Genomic DNA, 18,626 nt, shown 5'->3' with positions numbered 1-18,626 from the left:
ACCGATTAAGTATCTTGGCTTTGCTGCAAACCCTGATGTTTTTGTGTTGACCTATTCCTTTGGTACTCTGTCAGGATAAAATTGTTTCTTTAACCTATGATCTCAAGTTTATGAAATTGCAGGATTTCCTGCTTGTCCATAATTCCGGACCATGTCTGCTTTTAAAAGCTCCTTCATACTGCAATAAGGAAACAAGTTGTTACAAATCTCTGCTAAATTAGGACTCCATTCTTGAAATTATTAGCAGGCCTTTCAGTCTTTGCCACCCTTGGAATTGCAGTGGCAGGAAAAAAAGTGTATTTTTACTGGGCAGTCAGTCTAGGTCACAGCATAGGATATTTGTGCAGCGTGCAGATGTGATACGTTTGGCTCAGCTGAGCCAGCTCAAGCACAGGGCTGTATTGGGGTTTTTTATTGCCTCAGGAGTTTGAGCCTGCTGCCTGCACTGCTGTCCTCTTGTTCTAGTTGCACTTAGAGCACAAAGCCCTGGAATAGAAATTGAGACGACTCTTCTGCTCACACATGTGCATTGATTTACTGTTCTCTATAAAGAGGTGTGGATAGGATGTCAGGTTGTAGAATAACATTAAAATGGAAATTCAGTTTGAAGTAGCTTTCTATATAAAAAGAAAGGGAAAAATCCCTTTTAAACCAAGCCATCTTTCATTTTATGTTTGTGTTATGTGCTTCAGGAGAACTACCACAAATATTCAGAAATTTTTGACATGATTGGAATTTTTTCATCTCCCTCCTATAAAACTGGTACCTTTCCAGTCATAGAATTGAGAAGGTGCCCAGAAGGCATTAAATAGTTTGTCCCTATCTAGTAGTGTAACAACATTGAATTTTCATATGATTGGATAATCTAGTGGTTGAAAGAAAGGTCACATTGCAACAAGAAACTAAGACTCTTCATATTTTTCCCCCCTCCTTTTTTTTGACATGTGCAATACAGCAAAACTGCATTCTGTTAGTATATAGAGAGCTGAGATTAACATGATGGTAAGTGTGAAAATTTTGTGAAAAAGGTTAGAGTTGTTCCACATTTTAGGGAAGACAGAGGAAATATCCTTTGCACGATTTGCGAGTGTAGCACTGGGATTTTTTTTACCCTTGCTTTCTACAGAAATTAAGCTGCCAAGACAGCCAGGGCACTTCTCTCTTCCCATAGCTTTCCAATTCTTTGACAGTTTCAACCAGTATGTCAGGGAGACTAAGGCATGGAATTATTTTCCAATTAATCTTGTGCGCATAAGCTGCCGGGTGAAGGGGGAAATGCCTTGTTACTTCCTGGGGAAGGGCTGACTGCAGTGGGGTATCAGTGCTTATTACCCACCAGAACATCCTTGGAGGTGCACATCCTGACCCCAGAATTCCCAAGAAGTCAGGCTCATTGTGTTTGCTGCTCTCCAAACTACTGGGTTATTTCAAATTGTGGATATTTGATACAAGCTATTAGCAGGATGACATAATGGGGTAAAAGACTGGTGAAGCAGCCAGAAGCGTGCAATAGGTAAGTCTGCTCCATGAGCTCATTCTGCCACGTGTGAGTTACAAGAACATTATTTCTAACTGATGTCAGTGCTGAATCGACTCATTGGTCTTTTTTCTTTTTTTTTTTCTCTCTTTTTTTTTTCCCCTTATGTAAAAGGGAGTTTAAAGCAATGGAAATGTGTTCATAGATACCAGGGAGACTTGGATGGTATGAGTATACTCATGTGATTGGCTGTAACATTGCTCATGGTCTCACTCTTGTCTTTCTTCCAGTAATATGTCTGATGCTCTCGCGAATGCAGTGTGTGAACGCTGCCAGACTCGATTCGATCCTGCAGAGAGGATTGTGAACAGCAATGGGGAGCTCTATCATGAAAACTGCTTTGTCTGTGCGCAGTGTTTTCGGCAGTTCCCAGATGGACTTTTTTATGAGGTGAGGTCTTACTCTGTGTGTAATAGAAGAGAAGAAGCCCCATTAAAATTCAAGGAGCAAGGTGAAAATTCTGGCAGAAATATGAATTTCGATCTTCTATGTTTAATTTCTCAGTCCTAAACCTCTGTTGTGATTTTTTAATGAGGCTTCTGACTTAATTTCCTTTTTTTTCCCTTCTCACATACTCCTTTCTATACATCAGTACCAACAAAAAGCAGTGTGCGTGTGCTTTCAGTAAGAACATGATCCTAAATATTTCATTAGCCATAAGTGAATTTTTGTACATTTATTTTTAAACATTTTGTGCCAAGCTTTTCCCACTGGGCAGCTGAAATTGGTGACCCCATTTAAAAATGAGGTTGAAATATGTTTTACAGAGTATGTGCAAGCAGGTATTTTGAATTACTCATTGTTTTAAACACTGCATTCTTAATTTGCCGTAAGTTTTAGTCTTATGTAGGGGGAGTAGTTCTGAATCACATCAGTTAAAAAAATAAAATCCTAAAACAAAAATTAAACTGAAGTCTAACAAAGGAAAAGGGCTTTGGACACTTCAGGGTTTTCACTGTCTTGTAGCAGCATTGTTATTGATTTAACTGTTTGCTGTGCAAATTCACCATAAGGCTGAAGCCGTATCTGGATACTTCTTTAAGAGAAATCCATAGGATTTCAAAAAGAGGAGTGGGGGGGCTAGAACTGGAAAACTTGGCTCACCTCGAGCAATTGGTCATTTCAGTGGAAAATCATGATGAACTGTCAAGACATAGGAGTAGTACAGTAATTCATGAGGGCTCCTCTTTTGTTTGGTTCACAGTTTGAAGGTCGGAAGTACTGTGAGCATGACTTTCAGATGCTGTTTGCTCCTTGCTGTGGGGAATGTGGTAAGATATGGTGCATGTCAGTGCTGTGGGTTAATGGCTACAAGGGCTGTGGAAACCTCTCACTGTTGCAGTGACATCCCACCCTGGGTTGGGATCGTTGAGGTCATTTTAAGGAGCTTGAGCTCCAGAGGGAAACAAAGCATGATACTAGCAGTGATTTGGGGTATCCTGGTTGTGGGAATAATTGTGGGTTTTTTGAAGTTAAGACTGTAATAGTTCTTGTTGAATTAAATTGGAAGGGGTATGAAAGGCAATAGGCTTTTGATAAGACTGTTTTCTGCATGCATCTCAAGGTGTTGCTTTCCTTTTCACAGGTGAGTTCATTATTGGGCGTGTTATCAAGGCAATGAACAATAACTGGCACCCAGAATGTTTCCGCTGTGAGCTCTGTGATGTAGCACTTGCTGACCTGGGTTTTGTGAAAAATGCTGGCAGGTAAGACAGAGCAGGAGCTCTGGAAATTTTATCAGTGTGTTATTGGTAGCAGTATGGATACAGTAGTTGAGAGTGCCCAGTTTGTATGATGAGAGGTCAAGCTAGAAAAAGTGCAGAAGAAGCTTCAAGGAATAGACTTTTAGGAGATGGGAAAGGGAATGAAGAGCACTTTGTTCTTGAAGAACATGAAGAATATGGTCTTCATCAAATGCAACATGTGAAAAGCAGAAAGTCAAATTTTAGTAGTTAGTGGGTGGGTTCTGGAAAAGAAAGGCGTTTCAGGCAAAAGGCTGAACAGCAAGTAAGAGAAGGGGATTATGTGATCCTGGGCAGGCTATTTATCAAGTAAGCTGCTGAGCAGGAAATAAAGATAGAGCCAAATGCCAAGAAAATGACAAGAGGATTACAGCAAAGCCTGTTCAGCATGTGATTCCCCAGGACTTCAGAAATTATTCATTTTCTATACAGAAATACAAAAATGAGTCCTAAAGGTTAATTAATGTATTTAATTAAGAAGTAAGAAATAAAACCAAAAAAAGGGAATTTGTACAAAAGCATACTGTGGTAAGAAAATAAAACAATCCAGCAGTTAACAGACAACATTGCACAATTCATGGTTAATTTTAGGCTTTCCTATGTCTTGAGCAAAGTCTAGTGGTTTTCTAGGGTTTATATTCTCACTAACTAAATGGAGAAGGGAAGGAAAAGTTATACATTTGTACCCTGTCCAGCAGGGAGCCTTGTCAACTCCCTCTTCTCTTCCATCCTGTGTGCAACTTCTGTGCCTTATTTTTTGGAGTTGGGTATAATTAATTTTCTTTTGACACCTAAGCCTGTTAGAATGGGCTGTTGTGATAGCACCTAGGGTGTTTTGGGGAAACACTCATATTTTTTGGACCCACTCTGAAATGGTAAGGAGCTCCAAAAGGATACGCATGTGTATGTATCTCTACATTAAAAATATAAGTCACCTGTCACGTGATTTCCTATGATATTGAACTCTATAACATAGAAGCATAATTCTGGTACATATTATTGGCGACTCTTGGGTTCTTCTTCCCACATTTCATTGTACCTGGTCTTCCTTAGTCTGCCTGTCATTTATGGATATCTTCTACTGTGTGCAATTTGTATTAGTGAGAATAGATAATCCTCACTTATCTGTAGTGAAGGAATAGACATGCTAGGTAAGTCACAAAAAGAAACCGTAAAACACCATGAAGACAGGAACCTCTTCTGGACAAGTAGACTTCATTTCTTCATATGCTTACTTCACTTTTGCTGTTTGGGTTCACAGGTTTGTGATTCGGTATGTAATGATGACTGCTGCATTCCTAAACAGCCTTTTCCTGTTCTTTAGTTGGAGAGTTCTTGGGACAGGTGGTGTTTTGCAGGGAACTACATAGAAGAGGCAGTGCAGCAAAAATCCAACCTCTATCTGAGGTTTGAGACAACGGCAGAGGGCAGATAGAAAAGGTGGTGTGAAGTTTAGTGCTCGTGTCTAGCTCTGAATGCTGGGAAGAAGTGAAAAAATTCTAAAGCCTATCTTGATATCAGTCCAAGTTGGATGTATTGCAGGATTTGGGTCTTTTTATATTTTTTTTTTCCCACCATTTGGTACCAATTTTCCATTGACTGTGTATAAACTCTGAGTTGAACAAGATGTGCAAGCACGATGTCTTTTCATCTCAGGTCTATCTCAGGAGTGATCTTTTGCTGACACAATATGGAATTTCAAGTAGGCTGTACACGTTGTGCAGAGGAAGAGTCATTACCAAATGCATTGGCAATTAAGCTTGGGTGGGGTTTGTTTGGTTGGTTTTTTTCTTTTTTACGTCAATTTAATAGCTTCTTTACTTCCTTCCCTATTCCTAAGTGTTCAGCCCTCGGTTTCACATCTCGGAAATCAGTAGAACTGTACTTCTGTTTGCAGTTTCATTGAGACAAGAACATGTGATCTGTGTTGTCAGAGGGATTTTTGCTAATTGCAGTCCCATTAAAACAACAGAACCTTCCTCCTCAGGGTGAGTTTGACTCTGGGTGGACTATTTTGCCACATATTTGCACTCTCAGCTGATTTTGGTGGAAGAGAGCGTTCTTCAGGTGAAACAGTGACATAGCCCTGTTCACAGTTCAGATTTGGCGCTCAGTGAGCTTTCATTTGTCTTACCCTCATATGTTTGAGGCATCATTACAGTCTTTTTAACACAAAACAGATTGCACAAAGCATCACGGAACTTCTCAGCTACAAAAAAATACATGACTGGGTCAAGGGCACCATTTAGACTCGTGAGGCAGGAAGTGATGCGGTTGCTGAGGGCTAGAATACGCTGCGTTTCACAGGAAGTTTTGGTCCCATTATAATGGAGAATATAGATGTAGCGATTGACGTGATAAGGCACAAAGCAAATCAGAAAGATCATCAGGACCATGATGATCATTTTGATAGCTTTCTCCTTCAGGTGCTTCTCAACTCTGTTCCCACTCTTCAGGCTTCGGATGATTAATAAGTAGCAAGTGACTGTAGTAACAAATGGGAAGGTGAATGCTACTGCTAAGGACACGAGGGCGTGGCGTGAGGCCTTTTCTCTGTACAGCTGCAGGCAGACGGTTGTGTTTTTCATCTCAACCGTCTGCACACTGAGCAGCAGAGGTGCCATTGCAACCCCAACTATAACCCATAGAAAGGCGCAGGCCGAATGGGCATAAAGGGACCTGCGGAGCTTGATGGACTTCACAGGGTGCACAATGGCTAGGAAGCGGTCAACGCTGATACACATGAGGAAGTAGATGCTGGCATACATGTTGAGGTAAAAAAGGAAGCCGGTGAGCCTGCATGGGATCTCCCCAAATGGCCAGTGATTACCAGAAAAATGGTACACCAGCCGGGTGGGAAGTACCAGCACAAAGGACAGGTCAGCCACGGCAAGATGCATCAGGAAAACATTGGCAGGTGTGCCTGACTTTTGGTCCCGGATGAAAAGCCAGAGAGCCAGGGCATTGCCAACAAAAGCCAGGATGAAGTCCAGGAAGTAGAAAGTGGCAAAAAGGATGTTCTCGAGGTGTGTCTCTTTGCCACATTGCTCTGATGCTTCCAAAGAGAAATTGGATTGATTTGAGCAGCTGAAGATTAGGCTGGAGGGATCTGCTCGGACATTCATTTTTCACAGCAGTTTTGAAGAAAAAGACCCAAAACAAACCTGAAAGAATGGAAACAGTAGGTTACAAAAGAGGCTGGTTTTGTGAAGAAGAAAATCCCACCCTAAAAACCACACAGAAACTCACAAAAAAAAAAACACATGGAAAGCAATGATGTTCCCTGTTTGCCAATGCTGGTGTTTGACAGGTCAGTCTGAGTTTAAACCCTTAATATTAAAACTCTTAATACCTCCTGCTGGACTGAGTTTTCCAGACTATTAATTTTTGTTAAGGAACCATTATATCAGCTAGCTGATCATGAGCTTGCCAGTCTCTGCTGAGATCAACTGAATAACAGAGTAGTGAAATACTTTATGTATGTGGAAGTGAGCTTTATATGTCTAGCTAGTAAATATTTGTTACGGTTAGTTTAAAAGCCTGACTCAGGAATAAAGAGCTCCTAATGAGTCAGCTTTTCTGATCACAAGTATTTGTTGTAAGGTAGCCTAGCTTTGAATACCTCTCTTCTTCCTAGAAGATTTGGCAGGTCAGGTATTGCTGTTATTGAAAACAGTGTTGCTGAAAGTCTTTGAGAATTATTTGGGTCTGAAGCCCTGTGTTGAAGGCAAATGCATCTAGTTCCAATGTTCCAGCAACAAGCACTGAATTGACTCAGAGAAAATATGAGTGGTGGCCATGCTGTCAATTACTTGTCAAAGTGTCACCCTTCCCTGCAGCTTTCTTCTTCTCCCAGCATAACTTTCTCTCTTCCTCCCTCAAAAACCTGAACTCCACTGTAGCTTATCCAGGGCCTTTTCCAAGTAGCAGCTTAGTGAAACTGAGCTTAGCTTTGCCAGTCTCTCTGCTGTGCAGCGTTCTGAACAGAATCAACAAAAAGTGCTGAGATTTTCTGGGCATCTACTCATGGCTTTTTATGTATTTCTCATCTGTGGGTGTAGGTGGTGGGGAAATGCAGGCAGCCTGAGTTTCCAGCACTGTCTCTGTTCCTTGGATTTCTCAGAGGTGGGTGAGGTGTATTACAGTGTGTGCTGCAGTACCTCCACTGTGCTCACCATTGCCTTTTGTAGTGATTGACCAGTTCTCTGCAGTATTCTATACACCTTTAAATACATGCATTTTCTCTTCCATCTTCTTCAGAAGTCTAAAAAATATTGATGGGTAATTGAGAAACTGAAATGGGATTAAGAACATGCCAATATACTGGAAAATGTAAACAAAATTCTAAGGTGATTCAACCATATATTGTTTGGTTGCTGTCACTTTCAGATGGACAGAAAACTACATTAACTAGAGGTGAATATGCTGGACCACTTCTGTTTAGTTCACAGCTGGAGACAAAAGTCAACAGAAGGGAGACTGAAATTCAGAAAGGAAAATGTCTTTGTATGGCCACAGAGGGGCCTTCTTACTCCATGGCTTGCCTAGATACCCAGCATGTTTATGGCACAAAAAAGATTATGGCTTTGAGTGTGTGGGTGCTCACTGCCTACTGCCAGCTGCATGCTTCTCTAAGACTATAGACATGGCAACAAATTATTATCTTGGAATTACTAAAATTACATGTGCAAGGAAGACTTTTCTTCCCTTTTCCCCAGGGAATATTTTAGCCATAACAGTGCATACAAAATCTTGCTTGCAGTTTTCCATGTGAACTTCCTGGGTTTGCAGAGGAGCCTGCAATTTTGTTCCTAGTCTTTATTTGTCCCTTACAAAGTAAAACCTGCCAGTATTTTAGAACACAAGATTTTGAAGTTTATATCTGATAGCAGTGTTGAATGCTCATACACTTGTCCACTGTGAATGGAATTAGTTGAAATATGTATTACTCTGTTGCATACCAAAGGAGAAATACAATGAGACCATGCCTTTTTACTGGCAGTTGACTGGCAGTGGTACCTCTCACCTGATGTTCTCACTCTGCAGCCTTTTTTTGTGCCAGGCACTTTGTTGAAGTATGTTTTTCATCTGCAAAAAATGTAATCAGGTGATCTTGATAGACATGTACCTGTCAGTGATGGGGTGGTCTGATGGCTAAGCATTACTCTCTGTGTGGTTGTGACACCATTGAGAAAGCAGCGTTTGCTGGCTTGGACCAGCTGAAAAGCCAGAAGCAAGGGCTGCCTTATGGAGCAGACAGGGGTGGCTCTTGTCCTAATGTTAGTGATTTAAGTCAGTTCAGGGAGTGAAGCAGTAAGCAGACTTTTTTCCCAGTTTCTAGGTAAATGCTAGCGATTTAGCAGCAATGATACATTGAACTGTTTCTATTTGAGCTGATTTCTTAAGGAGGATCTTTGGGGTTCAGATTCAGTCAGTGCCAGACTTGGAACAGCCAGGTTTTAAAAGTTGAGAGCTTTGTCCCCACTGGTGGCAGCCTTGAGTCTGCCATTGATTTCTATCTGGACACACTTTCACTGCAAAATGCTGTGGGATGGAGCAGAAGGGTGAATGGCAGAGCTATCTAGAAGCCCTGTATGTCAGTGTCTGGAAGAGGGAGGCTTAGACCTGACAAAATTGAAATAGATTCGGTCTTTTCAACTGACTGACTTCATAGGAGAGCTGCAGTTACCTAAATTACTGAGGTGAAGGAGAGCTGCAGTTACCTAAATTACTGAGGTGAAGGAGAGCTGCAGTTACCTAAATTACTGAGGTGAAGGGGGAGGTATCACTTAGGTGATTTACAAGGTGAAGGGAGGTATTTTTCATTGCGTGGTCAGAAATCAGAAAAGGGAAGGGGTTTTTTGTAATTCTGCTTATGTTTTAAATCGGAGGGAACTTTAATCAAGTTTTTATTTAGTTACTTTTTATTTTTACAATTCTCTCTGTTGATGTGAAAGCCGTGGTGTAACGCTTGGGTAGGTTAGAAAAAAGTGCTGCCATGTCACTAGAATTAATTGTTGAGCTCGTCATTAGAGTTGATGTGTTTTCAACAAAATGCTACAACCTTAAAAAGTAATGCTCTTTGACAGTGTGTTCTGTAGACAGTGTGGAAAGAAAGCCCTTTGCTGTTATTTACTGTTCCACTTTTTCCACTATTTTGTCTGCATTTATCCTAGAAATTTAAAATAAATGTGTTTAATTTTTCGTGTTTTTTTCTTTCTTTTTGGTTTGTTTTGCTTATAAAAAAGCAAAAAAAAATTCTAAAAATCTTGTTGTACTAGTCTGTATGAATGCTAAGAACAAACTAGAAACTTTCCCAAATGTCCTGGGATGTGTAGCTTGTACTAAGCTGTATGGTGCAAGAGGCTTTGACTCCACAGACAGAAAACTCTTTTAGGAGTCTGGCTTATTGTCTGATAATTTCCACTCAGATTGCACTCTTGGTGTTGTGTGAATATTTAGTGATTTGTTGGAATGAGCTATTATCCTGGGGCTCCCAGGGTTGAGCTGTAATGGGGATGTCACTGCTCATTGGAAATGAGTGCACACAGACTGTATTTTATGCTCCGTTTCTTTTCTGCTCCTAAACAAGCAAGACAACAATCCATGGGGCTGACAGTATAGAAACAACCTGATTACCCTTTCAGCAGATGCTCTACCTGCCATTAATGAAATAATTAATAACCAGAAGTAATAGCTAGCTCATTATAAGTTAGTTACCTGGCTCAGTTGGAGGTTTTGTTATAACACAGGTAGATTTCAAGTACATGTTAGGGTTTGTGGTGGATTTCAGAAATTCCTGTTCTTGCTCTCAGTAGAGCAGTTTCTGTTTTGGGAATATGCTAGTTTGTGATATATATATATATATATATATATTTATGATTATGCTGTAGTCAAATAGGAGTGTCTCCTATCTTTCACTGAAAGTATTTTTACATAGAAATGTCCACTTCTGACTGAAATGATTCTCCTGAGAATCATTCCCCACTGAGCCTCTCACCCTTCAGCTGAAATACTTGTTTCTTGAGAGCATCAAAGCAGTGTCAGAGCACACTGGACATTTGTCAGTTTTCTTGGGACAAACGTATGTACTTTAGGTACAGAAGTTTGAAATCTTTTGTGTTTTGGAGGAATGATGTAAAGAAGAGTGAGGAAAAGTTCAAAAAGTGCTGCTTGTTCCTAGTTTCAAGCATTTCCATTACATTCATCCACCTCTGCCACCAGCTAAAACTAATGCCACTAGGAAAGCTCCTTTGTTATTCTGCTAACAGAAGTTTGTCTCTTACCTCTTTACAGCGGAGTCCTATGGGTGGAGTATAGGGTCCTTTTGGGGAAAGTCTCAAGAAACTCCCTCTGATGACAGTGAGCCAAATGGCAGCAGCAACTCTGAAAACGACGAGATGATCCAAAAAGAGCACAGGAGTTGCTGAGGGTGGAGAGGGGAGCCCCTCTATATAGTGTCCTTCTAGCTCTGATAGCGCATTATCAGCTCAGTCACACAGCAGAGCAGGGGAGAGGACACCCCAGCGCTGAAGAGCAGTCTTCATCCCAGCTGAGCCCTTGGCACAGGAGTTGCTGCTGCTGTTACAGATATGAATATACTGTATGAATATTCCAGTGTTCATGGCTCTTACTAACGATTGCTACTGAACTCCCAGCCGTGAACACAGACTTCTTGGAGTCCCCTGATTATTTTAGAAGGGTGGAGAGAAGCATTGTTTGGGAGAGGTCTGGTATTAATAGACACAACAGGACATTTCAGAATGGGATAATTCTATAATGGTGGGAGTGGGGAGGGGGAGAGGCAGAGGGGTGGCTGCTATGGTAACAGCTTAGCCTGTCCAACACTTCCCTTTGCTTGCAATAGAGGAGGGTCTATGGGATGGCAGAGAGGGTTTGTGAGTGGGGAGGGGTTGATAATGGTTTATCAGTGCAAATGGCTGAAGGCATCTTATTCAGCTGAATGAGAGGGGTCTCTTTCAGGACACTTGCTTCAGGGTCCCTGTGTCCTGCCCCATATAATTACTCTGCATTTGACAGTGCCGAATAAAATTGATGCCTTTATGCTGAGATGAGCCCAGCTGCATGTTTCCATATAATGGGGTGCTGTCTGCTTTTTCTGGACTCCGTCTGGGCAGACAGTAGTTCCAGCCCTGGAGAGAGACACTTGCTGACGGGAGGACTCAGATTTGGAGAGAATAATAATGATACTTAGCACTTAGACAGGCGCCTGCCAGCTGAGGGTCATAAATGTTTGAGGTCTCACAACAACATCTGTGTTGTATTCTTATCCCCATTTTGCAGATCTAAGGGTGAGTGATTCATCGCACCAGAATTTTGGAGAGAGCTCTGTGAAGAACTTCAGCCATAAATCTACCCTTTGCATTTGAGCTTCTCCTTTTGTCTGGTGTCAAAAGAGAATGGCCTGTAAATCTCAGCCAGTGTTTCACATACTGATACAGTGAAAGGAATTAAGCAGGCTCCTCTGCTTTGTGACACAGAAACCCACAGAAAGTCATTCCTCTGTCATTTTCATTTTATGGTAAATTCTTCCCAGCCCGCAGCACTGCAGCTTGAAGCATAGGTAATAGGCAGGTAAACATGAACAGCTTCTCCTCAGAGCTTCTCAATATTGGGATAAGACTGATGGATTCCATCACCCATTACAGAAGTTTTTATACCTTATGCCCAACCCTTTTTACCAGAAATTTGGGTTATCTGACAGTTTAGGACTGGACTTGTGTTATCTTCTAGAATAAGTCATATGGTTTAGTGTAGAGGTAGTCCTGTGAGGAACAGGACTTGATGATCCTTATGAGTCCCTTCCAACTTGAGATATGCTGTGATTCTGTGTGACAGGAACACAACTGCATTTACCACATAAAATTGCAAAGTTCTTTTATTTTCTTTAACATGAGACTACAGTAAATTCATAGGCAGAAGAGCTAAAATTCAATGGTCCCTTGTTTGTCCTAGCTATTGAAGACTAAGGAATCCAGCCACGCTGAAGGCATTTGAGCAATGTGCTTTGATTTCATTGGTTTTATTCTCTCCCCTCAATTCCACTACCACCACTGACCCCCCTGCCCCTTCCCTCTCTGTACTGTAATGCCTTTTATGGCTGGATCCCACAGCGAGATGGTGTTGCTACCTTTCCTTGCCCACCACTCCAAAAGGACCTAGAAGAACTGGAAAGTGTACCTAGTGGAATGACAGGGTGATATCCCTGATGGAATATAAATCGGTGAATGCTGGAGGAGTGTTTGAAGGAAACAACTCTGTGTCTGCTCTATCCATGTATTTTCTTCTGTGTAAAAGACAGGATACTAAACTGAACAATGTTTAGTCTGAGCTCATAAAACACCTCTCCTGTTATATAAGCTACATCTTATAGCATACAATGTATGTTGGTTTAGGAGTAATAATTTCTTAATATTTTCTTTTCTTTCCTTTGTTCAACCAGGCATTTATGCAGGCCATGCCATAACCGTGAAAAAGCTAAGGGACTGGGCAAGTACATCTGTCAGAAGTGCCACCTGATAATTGATGAGCAGCCTCTGATGTTTAGGAATGATTCCTACCATCCAGATCACTTCAACTGCACCCACTGTGGGTATGTTCTCAGATTCTAAACTCTGACAATAAAGGCAGTCAGCAGTCCCTTCCAAAGCCTAAACTTTGCTGCCTTCACACTGTTGAACAAGTAAAAATTGTGGTTTATTTTGCTGTTCAATGTTCTTCTAAACTTGAGTGACACAATTTTAGACTGAGGATGAAAACAGTTCCTCAGTATGAACTTGCCTGAAAGGCTGTGTGCAGATTACAATTACAGTGCCGTCCAAAGCTGGCTGTTGCCAGGCTATTCAAAAACTTTGCATTCCTGGATAGGGGAAAAAAAAAAAAAAAAAGACCTGGAGATCTGTGTCAGTCTTCTGATGCCTGATTGACCAGAACTTACCATGAAAGCAGTATAGTTGGACTGCAACACTGCCTTAGAATGGGGGACAGTGATGAAGAAGAAAGTAAATGGCTCAGTGCTGAGCACTACTAGGGCAGTCCCTGTACCTGAGCTAGCCCATTCAAAGACAGCTTGAGTCTTTGCTGACATTGCATTTTTCCATGTAATTGCCAGAGTATCTAGCTGAGGACATGATATTCCACACATGTTCTCTTGCCTGGCTGAGAAAATTATTTTGGAAAGATGAGTCGATAATAACTGTATTTCACTACCTTAATTTAATGACTCTGCATATGCACCATGAAAGTTGTCAAGTTTAGTCTTCCAAAACTTCATACTGGGCATTAAAGCACTTCACTTGGTGTATGTACTTCAGGGACACGTTTGTGTTTTCAGGAAGGAGCTGACTGCTGAGGCCCGGGAACTGAAGGGAGAATTGTATTGCCTGCCTTGCCACGACAAGATGGGAATCCCCATCTGTGGAGCCTGCCGCAGGCCCATTGAGGGGCGAGTGGTCAATGCACTGGGAAAGCAATGGCACGTTGAGGTGAGGCCTCTCTGAATCCAAAAGTCCCTTTAGGAACCATTTTGGAAGAGGGCTAGTGTTAGTTGGAAGCTGTAGACGTTTATGTCATCTGTAATATATGAATTCAGACAGTTGCTTGTGGCCCAGTGTCTTACTTTGTGTCTGTGAATGAGTACAGCAGGGTCACTGGGGTTGTCCAAGAAAGCCGTGCTTTCACAACAGTAGCAGCCTTCATTTTAAAAGCCTGAGTTGCACTGTAACAGTTCTGACAGGATATGGTTCACCACACAGCACTTGCTTACTAATAAATGTACATCTTTACTCTGATGTACTTGCAGATACCCTCTCCAACCCTAGTTAACAGGTTCACACCAGTGTTAGAATTTGTAGAGTGGGCAGAGCCAGTGCAATTAGTGCTTTCTAAGCCTTTTCAGCTCATTGTTTCTGTGTCTTTCAGCCAAGTTGTCACAGCTTGCTCTGAAGTTTTTGAATGATTCATATTTTTAGTGATTTAACTTCCTGTGGCTTGAAATGTGAGAGATCCTGCTGCTTATTTCAACTGCATTCATACCAACCATGTTTCATGTTCCTGTTTCTCTTCTCTGAAACAAGCAAGATAATACTGTGCAAGTCTATCAGAGTAGGCACAAGATGATTGCCCTTTCAGCAGGTCTTCTACCTATCTGTAATACACTTCTTAATTACTGTCAAAGACTATTTCCCGTTTTCTTCCATAAAGACTTTCCTGTTGGAATTTCTTTAAAGCATTAAGGGGTAACAGTTTTAAACTGAAGGAAGGTAGATTTAGATTAGGAAGAAACCCTCCCCTGTGAGGGTGGAGAGACCCTGGCACAAGGTGCCCAGAGAAGCTGTGGCTGCTTCTGGATCCCTGGCAGGGTTCAAGGCCAGGTTGGATGGGGCTTTGGGTACCCTGGGCTGATGGAGGGTGTCCCTGCCTATGGCAGAGTGGAACTAGATGGGTTTTGGGGTCCCTTCCAACCCAAACTTGTCTATGATTAAGTGCTTCATATTAAGCCGTGATTTGTAGCCATGCAAGTTTTTCCCAGGTGATGGGAAAGTTGCTTGGCCTGCCACTGAATGTCTTTTTGTGTTGCAGCATTTTGTTTGTGCCAAATGTGAGAAGCCATTCCTGGGGCACCGACACTATGAGAAAAAAGGACTGGCTTATTGTGAAACTCACTACAACCAGGTAAATTCTGCCATCTATTCTGTAGGTACTTGCTTTGACTAGCAAATGCTTTTTTGCATTTTATTTATGCAAAGCTATGCGGATTTTACATAATCAAAATTCGTTGAGGCAATGCAGTATTAAGAAATTAATGAGAGTTAATGGAAGAATTTGTTTCTTTCCTTGGTACGTGTGAAAAGTGGTGCTGAGGACAGACTAGAAATGCATTGGGGATACTGACTTTTCTTGGCGCCATTGACAGGAAAAAGCACTGACCGTGGGCTGCGATTCAGATCCCTGTAATTCCACTCCATAACAATTTGTGTGGACTTGTTTGATAATTAGTTACCTCCATGGGCCTAAAATAAGTGACGTGCTCTCTAAAGCGTAAGAAAAGTGTGTTTCAAAAGCCCATCAAAACCTATTCTTTCTGTGAAACTCTACTGAGCAGCTATGAACTGTTGGATAAATCGGGCTCTCTCATGAGAGAGATGTGTTACAGTTTTGAAAGTAGCTCCAGGGATTTTTTTGTGTTTATAGTTGAACATCAGGAGGTATTGTCCAGGTAAGTGCCACACCCTACCGATCCTCTTTTCTCTGAACTGCCACACATACAGGACTTCAGGATCACATAATAGCAGTAGAGTGTGAGGCACCAACAAACAAGGTTTTGTAGTATTTAGTGGTATGAGATCCAAAGGAACATAGACTATTTGGCAAGTGTATGAGAAGTTATTCAGCAGATTTAAATTGGTATATCTGGGGGCTACTGCAATATCTGAGAATTCTTTGATTGTTAGGATTTAATGTTCACACCAGCTGTGTAATTTGGGGAGCACGAGTAGTCAGTAACATGAGTTCCTGTTCTTATTTCTTTTGCTGTGCAGCTCTTTGGAGATGTCTGCTACAACTGCAGCCACGTGATAGAGGGAGATGGTAAGATTTGTTCTCTCCTTGTTTTGGGTTGCCATCCTTGTTCTGTTTGTTAGTGCAGCTGTTGCAGTCCCACAGTTGCAAGGCACCAGTGTTTCTTTTCACATCTGGCCTCATTTGAATTTGGATACAAATCCGAATTCAAATAAACCCTCAGTTTCCTCTTACTTTGTGCTTTTGCTTTTGCAGTGGTATCAGCTCTTAACAAGGCCTGGTGTGTGAATTGCTTCTCCTGCTCCACCTGCAACATCAAGCTTACACTGAAGTAAGTCTGTGTTTGTATTTTGGACCATACAATGTTATCAGCTCAGGGGAGCCCTGAGCCAGTGCCTCTCAGAGGGGCAATACACCTTTTCTCTGTGGCAGCAGGTGCTTATAATTCCACTGATTTCTGAGCCAAAAGGGATCCAGCACTCAGCATCCCCTCTGATTTATTTTCCTTCATTAATCTGTTCTGTAAGAAGCTTGGTTAAGAGGAGAGCTCATTCAGCAGTTCAGAGGGAATGTAGAGTAACTGCCTGGCCTGTCTCCTTAGTCTGGATGCTCCCCTCAGTGACAATATTTGCAATTGCGTAGATAGATTATTTTGAAAGAAAATACTGTGCTACTAACCTCAAATATGTAGAAGAGGGACAGAAAACAAAGCAGCAGTCCTCTGGTTTTCCTTTCTCAGGTTCAAACCCTTATCCTACATCAGCCCTGCTGGCCTTATTTGTGAAGGTGCTCTAATTCATCACTAAGAGGGCCTTTGCAGTGACACTTCCATTCTACGATAACAGCAATATTACTGTAGGCTGTTCCATACAAATACAGAGCAAAACCTCGCTCCTTATTTAATTAGCAATACTAAAGACCCTAGTTACCTGACAAGAGCCCATTCTCTGAACTTACATGACTGGATGAGAGATTGAGTTGTTTTATACATGCAATAGAACACAAATAACAGCATTTGTGTAGATGCGTAGAGTCTCTGTTTACATTGTACATGCAGTTTGCAAGGACCGTTTTAATTGCTCACTCTTCTTTGTGTTAAAGGAATAAGTTTGTGGAGTTTGACATGAAGCCTGTATGCAAGAAGTGCTATGAGAAATTCCCTCTGGAGCTGAAGAAACGCCTGAAGAAGTTGTCAGAGCTGGCATCCAAGAAGGCACATCCCAAAGCTCTGGATTTAAACTCTGCTTAAACAGGTCTGTCAGTTTACTGACTGCTCTCCTGCAGTCATAAAGCTGCTGCTCACAGCAGCTTTTGGTTACAGAGGCAATTACTAAGAACAAGAGAAACCAAAGATAAGTAGTACCTTCCCCTGCTTCTGGTAATGTAGCTTGCATCCTGACTATCCCTTTTCTCAAGCAATTGTCTATTAACACTGGCAGAAAGAGGAATATGATTTCTGCTTGAGCAGTTTACGGGCTGTTATTAATTTGCTAATAACAACTTGTTCTGCTTTCAAATTGTGTGCAGGCTTTCCTTTCTCAATTGAGCTGTAGTTCTCTCATCATTCCTCTATAGTCTAAGGCATTGGGAAGCAGTGGTTGAGTGTAGCGGTGGAAAAAACCTTCTTACCCTGGGTGAAGATATTTTTAATTTTTTTAATATGTGCACAAATACTCTGTCACTCCTTGCTACATGCAAAAATATTCTGGTCTTTCTCCAGATACTTACTGAGCATATACAGATGCTGTACAGTCCTCCTGATTGCTGGGAAAGCCCAGAAGCCAATACTTACACCTCTGAAGTGCCTGCTAGTCTGGCTCAGGACTAATGTTAAGACTGCTGACAAAGTCTGCTTTGCTGCTTCCTTGTTTAGTAGTAAGGAGATTTCAATTCTCAAGGCTGTGTTGGCCTCTTCAGTATAGTTGGGCTCTCCTTAAGGAGGAGGTGGCTGTAGGAAGTGAAGGATTTTGGTAGAAACTGGCACTGTAATTTTCTCCGTTTGTTCTCTGCTACTACATGGAGATCAGGGCTTCCAGGGGTCAGCACAAAGCATGCCCTGACCATTGGCATAGTTGTCATTGCCTGAGGTGGTGTGGCCAGAGCCTTTGTTATCATTTGCATGTTGAAATACGATTAATAATGTGGTACTGATTCAAGTGCTTCAGTTTCAAATCCAGTTCTTCTCACTTTATTTGAAAGATGAGTTTTGTTTCATAGGTCACGCTCCAGAAAGCCCAGTTGTACGAAGGGGAATCTAATATTTACCTTTTGTAGCAAATCCACTCTTATGCAGAAAAAAATCAGGAAGCATTTTTCCTTAAAATTTTCACCCAAGTAAGGGTTTCCCATCACCTTTCTTTTTTAAGTCCTGATTATACCTAAAGAGAGAACCTCAGATGCAAATCTGTACAACTTAAGCATATAATTCTGCTCTGTAGTTTTGCCTTTCACTGGTGGAGTTTCACCAGTCCTACTGCCTCTATTAGTACAACCCAAGGTGCTGAGAAATTTAACTGGCTGTGAACATTCTCCCTGTTTCTTTAGGGATGAGCCATTAGCAGTGCTGTTTGTGAGTCTACACGTGTTGTATAACCACAGTGAGCTTCTGAGACCTCTGGAGACGTCACCATAGTTTCTTGTGCTGAGATAAGCCAAGCAGCCTGAAAATCCCTTTCTGTAGGTGATAGTTGGAGATTGTGCCTGACCTTTTTGTGAGGTGGACAGTGTGAAGGACACTGGAAGAGTGCTGTCCTTGCATGATTTAGATCTTTCAAAAAGTGGCTAGTGTAGTAGGTCAGATGAACACA

The 18,626-nt window shown here is 41.6% G+C and overlaps 2 protein-coding genes across 2 annotated transcripts; one reads left to right on the top strand and one right to left on the bottom strand.

Annotated features, from left to right (window-relative positions):
* Positions 1 to 1,767: 1,767 nt before the first annotated feature.
* On the top strand, positions 1,768 to 17,068 carry LIMS2 (LIM zinc finger domain containing 2; the record flags this gene model as incomplete). The annotated part of the gene is made up of 9 exons (XM_084267442.1): positions 1,768 to 1,927; positions 2,742 to 2,808; positions 3,123 to 3,243; positions 12,743 to 12,892; positions 13,634 to 13,784; positions 14,881 to 14,973; positions 15,840 to 15,888; positions 16,075 to 16,150; positions 16,921 to 17,068. The coding sequence occupies exons 1-9, from the start codon at positions 1,772 to 1,774 to the stop codon at positions 17,066 to 17,068; spliced, it is 1,011 nt and encodes a 336-aa protein (XP_084123568.1). The 5' UTR covers positions 1,768 to 1,771.
* GPR17 (G protein-coupled receptor 17) lies at positions 5,370 to 6,404 on the bottom strand (the record flags this gene model as incomplete). The annotated part of the gene is made up of 1 exon (XM_084267559.1): positions 5,370 to 6,404. One exon carries the CDS (start codon positions 6,402 to 6,404, stop codon positions 5,370 to 5,372), a length of 1,035 nt encoding a protein of 344 aa, XP_084123685.1.
* Positions 17,069 to 18,626: the final 1,558 nt, after the last annotated feature.

The sequence above is a fragment of the Gallinula chloropus genome, assembly GCF_964237585.1.
Source record: "Gallinula chloropus genome assembly, chromosome: 8".
Taxonomy (NCBI): Eukaryota; Metazoa; Chordata; class Aves; order Gruiformes; family Rallidae; genus Gallinula; species Gallinula chloropus.
This window is presented reverse-complemented; position numbering and strand designations above follow the sequence as displayed.